General features: G+C 42.4%; 1 protein-coding gene across 1 annotated transcript; it reads right to left on the reverse strand.

The window, feature by feature from the left end:
- Positions 1–1,423: 1,423 nt before the first annotated feature.
- On the reverse strand, positions 1,424–6,045 carry spon2b (spondin 2b, extracellular matrix protein). Its single transcript, XM_066649870.1, has 6 exons — positions 5,849–6,045; positions 4,751–4,958; positions 4,389–4,612; positions 3,897–4,088; positions 3,368–3,551; positions 1,424–1,953 (listed from the first exon to the last, which is right to left on the reverse strand). The coding sequence occupies exons 2-6, from the start codon at positions 4,947–4,949 to the stop codon at positions 1,739–1,741; spliced, it is 1,014 nt and encodes a 337-aa protein (XP_066505967.1). The 5' UTR covers positions 4,950–4,958; positions 5,849–6,045; the 3' UTR covers positions 1,424–1,738.
- Between the last annotated feature and the right edge of the window lie 4,373 nt (positions 6,046–10,418).

The following is a 10,418-nucleotide window of genomic DNA, read 5'->3' on the forward strand; positions in this document are numbered from 1 at the left end:
GAACATACCATTTTTTTCGGATGCATGGGATCATTTAAAAATATTACTTAATGACAATTGCTGATCATCTATCAATTAAAAAACAGGTGAGTCATTACACCAGAACAGTAAAGTTATTAGTAAGTTATTTTGAGTAATTTTGTATTTATTCATTGTCTGTAAGTGGTTATTCAGTTCAGGGTTGTGGTGGATTCAGAGCCTACCCGGAATCAATGGGCACAAGGTGGGAAGACACCCTGGAGGGGGCACCAGTACTTCACAGGATGACACACACTTACTCACTCACACTAACGGATACTTCTGAGTCGCCAGTCCACCTACCAACGTGTGTTTTTGGACTGTGGGAGGAAACCGGAGCACCCGGAGGAAACCCACGCAGACACAGGGAGAACACACCACCCTCCTCACAGACAGTCACCCGGAGGAAACCCACGCAGACACAGGGAGAACACACCACCCTCCTCACAGACAGTCACCCGGAAGAAAACCACACAGACAAAGGGAGAACATATTACACTCCTCACAGACAGTCACCCGGAGGAAACCCACGCAGACACAGGGAGAACACACCACACTCCTCACAGGACCCTGGAACTGTGTGAAAGTTAAAAAGTTAAAAGTTTTTTAACAGTTATGTCATTAACTTGGATGAACTTGATCTGGAGAGAAGTAGGGGGTTTTGGGGGAGTTGTGTAAATTGAGAAATTTGAATTCAGATTAGGTAGTGTCACAGTCACACAGTTCCAGGATCCTGGAGGTTGTGGGTTCGATTCCCACTCCGGATAACTGTGAGGAGTGTGGTGTGTTCTCCCTGTGTCTGTGTGGGTTTCCTCCGGGTGACAGTCTGTGAGGAGTGTGGTGTGTTCTCCGTGTCTGCGTGGGTTTCCTCCGGGTGACTGTCTGTGAGGAGTGTGGTGTGTTCTCCCTGTGTCTGCGTGGGTGTCCTCCGGGTGTTCCGGTTTCCTCTCATAGTCCAAAAACACACATTGGTAGATGAATTGGCGACTCAAAAGTGTCAGTAGGTGTGAGTGAATGTGTGTGTTGCCCTGTGAAGGACTGGCGCCCCCTCCAGGGTGTATTCCCACCTTGCACCCAATGATTCCAGGTTACAGATAATGAATGAATGAATGGATTCAGATTGGAATATTCTTTTATAGCAAAAGTAATCCAACATTTTTGTTGAACACATCATTAAATAATTCACTCCCTCACTCATGTTAACAAAAATGTCCCATAAGGTACACAGTTCAGTGCTTCACATCAAAGACACTATGTGTTCTTGTTACTCTTGTTACTAGCCCGGGTTGTGTTTTCCCCTGGACAAAGGTCCTTCTGTTGTCATTAGTCTAAGACCAAATTGTATACATTTCCACAACACTTGTGTTTACAGAAAACAGTTTATTTGTTCATATTTACAGTTTATATGTACAGTGCAATGCAAATAATGTACAAACCTTAACATTAGTTTAATTTCCTCAAAAAAGCCTTTTGTTTATTAACTCAACTAAGTCTGAATCTTTATACAGAGAGAGACCCAGCTGATAAAAACCTTCATTACTTTCCATAACATCAGCAAGAAAGTCGCTGATGTAATGTAAGAAAGTAGCTGAGCTAATGCTGCAGTTTAAAGCAGTTTGTGATCCATAGCGAATCTATCTGATGTCTTTATACTGGAATTGCTCTCGAATGATGTTTATGGCTCTTCTTCTCTGCATCAGTGATGTTATATTTTTGTTTATTATGATTTTATTGGTTTCACGCTTGGACCAAGTTCTGAGACACAGTTATCAGGAACACAGCCCTTGTGTTCCTCTAGAGGGGGGCACTCCGCCCCGTTGTTGGCCGGCTGAATGGTGATGTATCTTGTCCGACGTCTCTCTCCTTTCTCTCCACACTGACCTCGACACAAACCCCACGGAGACCACACTGAGACCTCACAGTCCAGAGGAGTGTCTGAGAACAAACACAAACAGCACATCGCAGTTTAGAGGAAAGTCTATTAAACAGGGAAATCTTTAAAAGTTAAAGTCTATAAATCATGAATAAACTATAAATCATGTTTCTAAATGTTGATAATTAAATGAAGTATTAGTGAACCCAGCCTGTTTCTTAATGCTGCAGTCCTTTCCTTAAGTACGCAATGAAAATTTAGAGGAGGAGGTTGAAATATAGCTTTTCTTTTTAGACTTTGGATCTGTTAATGATGTAACATGCCCAAAAGGATAAAAGGTCAGAGCTTCAGAATTTTATGGAGCTGAAACTTTGTGGTTTTCCTCTCCAGCTCAGGATTAAGTTTAATTGTTGGACATAATTTCATCCAAATGTGTCCCACATGGAGTGGAGGAATAAATATCTGCAGATACAGAGTTTGACTGGAACCCTCTCTTTTCTGTGCAGCTTCCCGAGTCGTGACCTTATAAAACTCTAATGTGTTTCACAGACGGAAGCCGGGAATAAAACCCTGTTAAACTCGTCCGGATCCGAGCTGCTCCAGATGGACCGGGCCTGTGGTCCTGTTTGGGCTTTGTTGTTCCTGTTTCCCTGGCGACAGTTGAACAGATTTGTTGACTAATCAGATTTGATCAAACATAAATCTCCTTCATGAACCACCATGTGTATATCAGATCTGAACTACACTCAGAGAAGATTTATAATCAGTGAACTCAGTTACTTTAGAGTGCATGCATTTAAAAACATTGACCGATAGACTGGGAAGTGCTGGAGCAGCTGGACACGAGCCTAAGATCATCATGCCCTGGAGAGCTAGTGGGGTACAAAGTCTCTAAAACAATGGAAACGTGTTCTCTGAAGTGATGGAGCTCTGGGTGAGGAGTGTGGTGTGTTCTCCCTGTGTCTGTGTGGGTTTCCTCTGGGTTACTGTCTGTGAGGAATGTGGTGTGTTCTCCCTGTGTCTGTGTGGGTTTCCTCTGGGTGCTTCGGTTTCCTCCCACAGTCCAAAAACACACGTTGCTAGAAGGATTGGTGACTCAAAAAGTGTTCGTAGGTGTGAATGTGTGTGTGTCTGTGTTGCCCTGTGAAGGACTGGCGTCCTCTGCAGGGTGTATTCCTGCCTTGCGCCCAATGATTCCAGGTAGGCTCTGGACCCACCGTGACCCTGAACTGGATAAGGGTTGCAGATAATGGATGGATGGATTTTTGTTTTTACTTTTTGCCATATTTTCTTGTTTTATTCAATTATGTAATTAATAACTGTTACGGTAAAAGGCAAAACTAGGCAAATGTAACTTCATAAAAAACAAATGGGTGTACAATTTAAAGCTCTGATCCACTAAGACACTCACATTAAGACATGCACAAGATCAGATGTGGTTTTGTAATATGTGAATAACTGTATTTGGACACTCACTGATGAGGGAGTCCTGTATGTCGTTGCCGGTGGGAATCTGATTGGACTGTGTGGGTTCGATGGGGAGAGTAAAGATGTCTTGGCTCTTGATTTTGGAGAGCGTGACCTTGGCGATCGGAGGGAGGTGCTTCAGTCGAGGGTAGAAGAAGGAATTTGCCGGATGGGAGGGAAAGGATGAGGTAATCTGTGGAAAACAAGAGAACGCTCGATGACAACATCAGATCAGGAGTGGGAAAATAACCAGAACGCAGATGGAATGTGATTCTCTTCTGCAAGATTCAGAATCAAGTCACAAAATATGTTAGTACAGTTTTGTGTGCATTATTTAAAGAGAAGAAACTGTCACAATACAGGAGCTGACATCATCAACACTGATCTGTGAAATCCCCTCTCTCAGATATTTCAATTATTGAGGCATGATTATCTCAGGTGTGTGTTTTCAGGTATATCCAGATGTTTTTATTAGTCGTTATTACAATATTCAAATTCAGGTGAGTGTATTAGTGTGTGTGTGATTGTGTGTGTCCACCTGGGTGACTTTATCCTGGGGGATGGTCTCAAAGTTTGGAGAGGAGAAGGTAAAGCCGCTGTCCGTTCCAGCATCAAAAGGAAACAAGTCGATGCTGATGTTTTCTCTCCAGTGATTTCCATCGCAGAGGTTTAAGCTGTCCACTCCAACGAACCAATCAGGGCTTGGCACGAGCCGCATCATAAATGACAGCTGTGTGATAAGTACAGTATCAGAGTGTGCAGCATTTTCTGTGGAACCCTACATTGAGTCTTTATAGTTTTTGTTGATTTTCTACATAAAAATACATCAACATCAAGTGCCCAATTATTAAATATGAAATGTGCACAAGTGACTAATTTCACAGCAAATGTAACAAAAGAAGAAGATCCACAATCTAGAAGTCAGACGCTTCTTTAAAAGTTAAGAAAATCTTTCCTTCTGTTATATGAGGTTTGTGCTGAAGGGAGTCAGACCTCAGAAGTGCTGTGTATTCGATGCTGTTGAACTTACGAAAGAGTGTCTAGCGTAGACATGGAATTCTGTTTGGGTTTGTCCGGTTCCTTGGAGCACAGCTGGCGTGGAGAAGAGTCCGTAAACGCTCTGAATCCGCTCTCCAGCTGTTTCCACCTCTTTAATCAGAGTCCACGCCTCACCTTTCTCTGAAAACTCTCTGACCCCGTTACTTGCAAACTCGCCCTGCTGCCACATGTGGAAGTCCGAACTGTGGGTCACTCCTGAACAGGTAGCATGGGCACACAGAGTTTTATAACAATTACACAGATAAAGTCAGAGCATTTGAGTGTAAAAATACACAGGGCTCTGAAGTGTTAAACAGTGAATATTCAGCATTAGTCTGAGAGAATCCCTCTCACCAATCAGGGGAGACCACTGAGCTGGGGGTCTGTAAACGGGGTACTGTTTGGGGAAAGACATCTGGCTCCATTTTCCTGTGAAAGTGAGGCTGTACTTGGCTGTGGACGCCACAGAACACACAGAGTCAACATTTACAGGCATCGGACTGACTCCATTCAGCAGCAGAACTACCATCCATATCTTCAGCATCTCCTCCATTCTGCTGCCCTGAGAATAACACAGAGACAGGGGGCATGCCATCAGCAACACTACAATGATCAAGGTTCCTTGTGGCAGTGGTCCTATCAGAGAGTGTGTACAGTGCCTTGAACCTAAAGCAGTGTCCTAAAGTGAAACTTCTCATACCCTCCAGCTTCTCTCAGCACAGCAATAGCACACAAAGGAATGCAGATAAAACACAGCTACACCTTTCCTGTCCATTCTGCAACTCTCAGGTTTCCAGTCACATGTCAGGGCTTGATCTGTACATCTCAGGAACTACGTCTCCTCAATGCCATCTTTGAGAACTCCCTGGATATTTTTAAGGGGGCCTTCTGTCTGGGGAGGACACCCAGGGGCTGCTTCAGTCTGAAAGGCTTGACTCCTGCAGCTCTCACCTGCCTGGTTTTTACTGTGGCCCATTAGACCCTTACAACGGAGCTAGAATTCAGCAGCTTGACCTGCCTTTGGTTCTCCTCTGTCTCTGACGGTCTCTGAATGTCTCCCACCGTTTCTCACTTTCTCTCACTGATTCTTACGGTCTCTCACTGTCTCCAGTGGTACTTCAAAATACAAAAAAGTGAAGAATTAACATGAACAGAAACCCAAACAAAATGAGGAAAAACAGATATATTTACTCATTATATTGGAGTAGAAGTAAAATATTTATATGTGAAAACACTCAGGAAAGTACAACTCCATCAATAATTGTTTCCCACTGTGAAACTTCTTAAAAACAATCCTAGCTCCAACGTGTTTAGCTATGTTTGCACCTTAAAGAACCCTTCTTAGGTTTAGATTTAGAGTGTATGGTTTAATTAATGTTGCTAATTAAATTTCACTGGTTGAATTTACAAGAGAAAATAATCACTGAATCTGAATGAATGACTGGTACTCACGATGTCTTGAGAGACAGTTGATCTTAAGGAGAGAGAGAGAGAGAGAGAGAGAGAGAGAGAGAGAGAGAGAGAGAGAGGCAGAAGGAGGGAGGGAAAGAGAGATAGAGTAGAGAAAGAAAGAGGGAAAGTGGACAGAGAGAGAAGGAGAGAGAGAAAGGGAGAGAAAGAGAGAGAGGAATGTCCAGTGCCTAGGCTGTCTGAGAGAGACTGTGAGATTTCAAATCTTCTCCCAAATATTTATTGCTCAGTAACCTCCTGACCCCGCCCAGAACCGGGTTCTCCACTCTCCACAGAACCAGGATTTTGCTGGGAGTCTTGGTTTAGTAGGTCACTGCTGGAATATAGACCCTCCTCTCTTCTCCTCCCCCCTCTTGGGCAAAACGTCTGCAGGGGATGTTTTCTTTTTTTCTGAGAATGTATATGATTTAAGATGAGGTTAGAAAAATCAAAATATGGTTAGAGAAAAAATAAAATAAGATAAAATAAAATAAAATAAAATAGATGTCATTGCCCTCACAAAGACATTTGTTTGAACATAATGTAATTACATTTCTCTGTTTACAATGAATGTGTATGCACACACACACACGCACACACACACACACACACACACACACAACCAGAAGTGCCATCAGTCAGAGCTTACAACAGCAGTTTTAAACCACATTTCAAATGTGTGTGTATTTTGGAGTGATGTGTGTGTGTGTGTGTGTGTGTGTATGTGTGTATTGAGTGTGAAAACAGCCTATCACCCACCCCACCCCCAGCCAAACACACCCCCACCACCACTCACTGCTCTCTAATGCTAAGCTAACGTCCTGTATGCTGCGGGTAATAGTTTCCACATGCTCACGTTTCTGCCTCTCTCTCTCTCTCTCTCTCTCTCTCTCTCTCTCTCTCTCTCTCTCTCTCTCTCTCTCTCTCCTCACACTTCAACTCTTCTTTCTAAGAGAGTTTTATAGAGCAGTTTGCAGAACTGAAGTTTAACACCTCTGGACAACAAATGTTTTGTTGTGTTAATGGAAAATGAGCTAATGGTCTCCAGGCCGGAGGAGGGTTCTTCACTACTGGGTCTGCTCAGAACCACTGTGTTTACAGAAAGACTACCTCTCAGGGTTTAGAGTCCAATTTCTTTCTTCTGAACATGTCTCTCTCTCTCTCTCTCTCTCTCTCTCTCTCTCTCTCTCTCTCTCTCTCTCTCTCTTTCTCTCACTCTGTGTGTGTGTGTGTGCGTGGGTGTGTACACACTGCTGTAAATGTACAGTGCATGTGGGTCTTTCTCTGTGGGAATTTGTATGGATCTGTTGATGAAAAGTCACCCACTGTTTTACTGCAGTCTGAGCTGCTTGTGAACTCCACCGTTTCTGTAAAATAAGCTCTAATGAGCTGCTTTTAGTTTCTTTAAGTGTGGATGCAGTTGCTGGATGTGGAGTTAAAGGAGGTGGTGGAGATCCGTGAAGTAAATGGAAATTAAATGTGTTCAGATTTAGTTCTGATGGAGACAACTAAATCCGGCCACAGTAAAACCATCAGCAAAACTGTTGTCCACATGACAGTGAATTATCGGAGGATGAGCTGGTGTTACACTCAGGAACGTCCGCACTGACCTTGTTATGTAACACTCCGTGTAACATCTTTATCCCAAAGCTCCATCACCGGGGGAGAAATAATTTAAAAGGTGAAATATTATTATAATCAGCCCCTCTCCAGTTCTGTCTCACGACAGCTCAGCATCAATCTTTCCAATTCATTCAGATGACTTTAAGATCAGACTATGACTAATCTGTGGTTACTACACCGTTATATCACCACGCAACTGTCAGTGAGAATTAAGACGGCTCTCGAGGATGAGGAACAGACACAGAACTGAACCGGAGTCATTTAAGGTCAACAACCTCTGGCCTTGTTACAAATACACACTTAAATACTGCCCCTTTAGTGTCTCAAGTCATTCCTGTGTGTACTTTGACAAGTTAACCTTCACACTGTGTATTTTTTACCAAATTAGCCCCATCTAGTTGCTTCAACACTTCTCCTCTAATCACATGCTGCTGGAGCTAAAGGAGGTCCACCACGTCTTCACACCCTGCAGCTAACAGGGCAGTACTGGCACTCAGCACATTTGGAAGAGGACACTAACTGCTAGCTGTAGTTCTGTTACTTCAGCTCTACATGCTTGGAGGAGAATACTAACCACCAGTCTCTCCTATGTTGGCTAACAGGTACCTGGATCGGCTAGCATTATTCATGAATTGATGAATAAATTTTGTAGCAGAAATGGTTTTGCCGATATTTGGTTCTTACGTTTGCATACGTCCTGCGATGGACTGTTCCCATCTGGCATCCAGTGACATTGTGACCCTAAACTGGAAAAGTGGTTCCAGACCATGGATGAATGAATGAATAAATGAATGAATGTCAGTCTTTCTTTCAGACCCTACTGAAGGTCCTGTGTGACCCAAAGTCACATTCTTGACTCTAAACTTGTGAAAAAGCCATGACTGTGTTGAAGATCGTCCAGATTTTATCCCAAACTCTCCAGAGAGCCAACCTCTAAACCTGCAGAAAGAAAGATGACAGCAGAGGAAAAAAAAAACAGAGCAGAGGCCAAGAATTTCTGGAAAAGTTCCTGGAAAGAACTGGACATGGCTGTGTTTGTGATCGATTAGAGAATCGCTGATTGTAAATTTATTCCTTAGCTGTTCCACAAAGCTCTCAGGCCTCAGTTTTCAAACAGAGGTGCGCTCCAGATGTTGACGTAACTGTTGGAAAGCGTTGGTTTACAGAAAGAATGAGGGATTTTTCAGAGAAGAATGAGTGACCTCCTTTTTTTTAAACTTTGTAATGGATAACAGGCCACATTTTACACATATTGTTTTGCACAGAAAAATTCCTCTACATTACGTGTGGTTTGTTTTGATGCTGTTGCTATAGCAATGTAAACAGTGTTTATAAGATGGAGTTTGCGATGTTTGGTGTTTGTGTGTTGAGCTGAAACCAGACAAAGTTGTAAATTACACTGCATGCACCACCTAGTCGTGCACAAACATGACAAACAAAAAAGTGAAAATAACTTTTGATAGTTTATGGCATAGCTGTTATGGTTTTGCTGAAATTATAATACTGAAAAAGCCTTTTTATAAACATTTGAACCACACACTTGAAGTTATTGACCTCTAGTGTCATGATGAGGCCTGGAGATGTCCTCTGTATGGCCTAATGCAAGAATCCTCCATAAGCTCTTTAGAAAGGAAGGGTGTTATTCAGGAGGGTGTTGGTCTTCAATGCAGTGACAGCCTCTACTCGTCAGTGAAGGCCTTACGCTAGGCCTCAGTTTGCTAGCTCTCTGGTGTGTTTGTGTGCTAGAAAAACTCTTGTAATTGTTGAAACCCTGGCTTGGTAAATAAGTTAACAAACTTGTCTCAGAATGAAACGGCTCAGGAGCTCGTCCATCGTGTCACTGGCTGAGCCACATCCGAGAAACAGCATCTGTGGTTTGGACGGAGAACCACTAAATGTTGAATGATATTTGTACTGTTAAAGTTACATTATTTAAAGGAAAGTCTATGATTGTGGGGAAACAGTTCTAAGCTCTGAGTTTTTTTAAGTGGAACAGTGTGTTTGAGGGGGAATAAAGGGCTGTTGTTTGCACGTGGCTAAATTGTAACTTTAGTGTTTAGTTTTATAGCACTGTCGGTAATGCAGTTAACCGTCTCCTGAGTTTGGAGACATTTTCACCTTAAGTGATCTGAAACAGCAAAAAATATGTCAATATTACCACCCCTATGGAGCAGGAATAGAGTAACATCCTAGAGATGCCTCTGCCGTGAGCAGAGAGAGAGAAAGTCTAGCATACCGGACCGAGCCAGTTTGTTTTTCTACTAATTTACAGACACTGGGGCTTCATGAACACATTAAACTGGCTTCGAGTGCAAACAAATTAAAAAGCAGCAAATGGTGAGAAAACATCTACTAAAGTTTTTATTCAAAAAGTGTTTTTTTTTATTTTATTACAATCATGAAATACACCTTCAACTCCAAATTCAGGAGACTGTTCTCTTCGCATGAAAGTAAACGCAGACTGAAAGTGCTCCAAAAGTAAACAGCTTGAGTTACAGATGAGTTTCTGTGGTAAATCAAACAGTAAATAACATCTTACAGAAAAGTTCAACTTCAGCTATGAACAAACGACAGTCTGCTTTTTACTGCAACACACCATTCCACCTTAAAAATGCAGAGTTCATGGATGAACACAAACGATAGGGGAATTGCTGTGCTGTGAGAACAGTAGTTCTCCAGAATCATCTGTGTTGCCTTTAAAGTTTTAACTCTAGAGGAAGCTGAATAAAGTGTTAGGAGTCTTGCCCAGGGATCGCTTACTGGGGTACTGTGTTCCTACCTGAGCTGGGAATCGAACCTTGAAGGGCAGCTGTGTTATCACAGCATTAAAAATAAATTTAAAAGTAAAAAAAACATCAAATTTACAGACCCACTGAGACTGTGACTTTTTTTCTCTCTGTTCTCAGTGTTTTTTCAGGGTGCTCTCTGTGGTTTTAAAGTTTTCTATATG

Source organism: Hoplias malabaricus, chromosome 17 (genome assembly GCF_029633855.1).
Source record: "Hoplias malabaricus isolate fHopMal1 chromosome 17, fHopMal1.hap1, whole genome shotgun sequence".
NCBI classification, from domain to species: domain Eukaryota; kingdom Metazoa; phylum Chordata; class Actinopteri; order Characiformes; family Erythrinidae; genus Hoplias; species Hoplias malabaricus.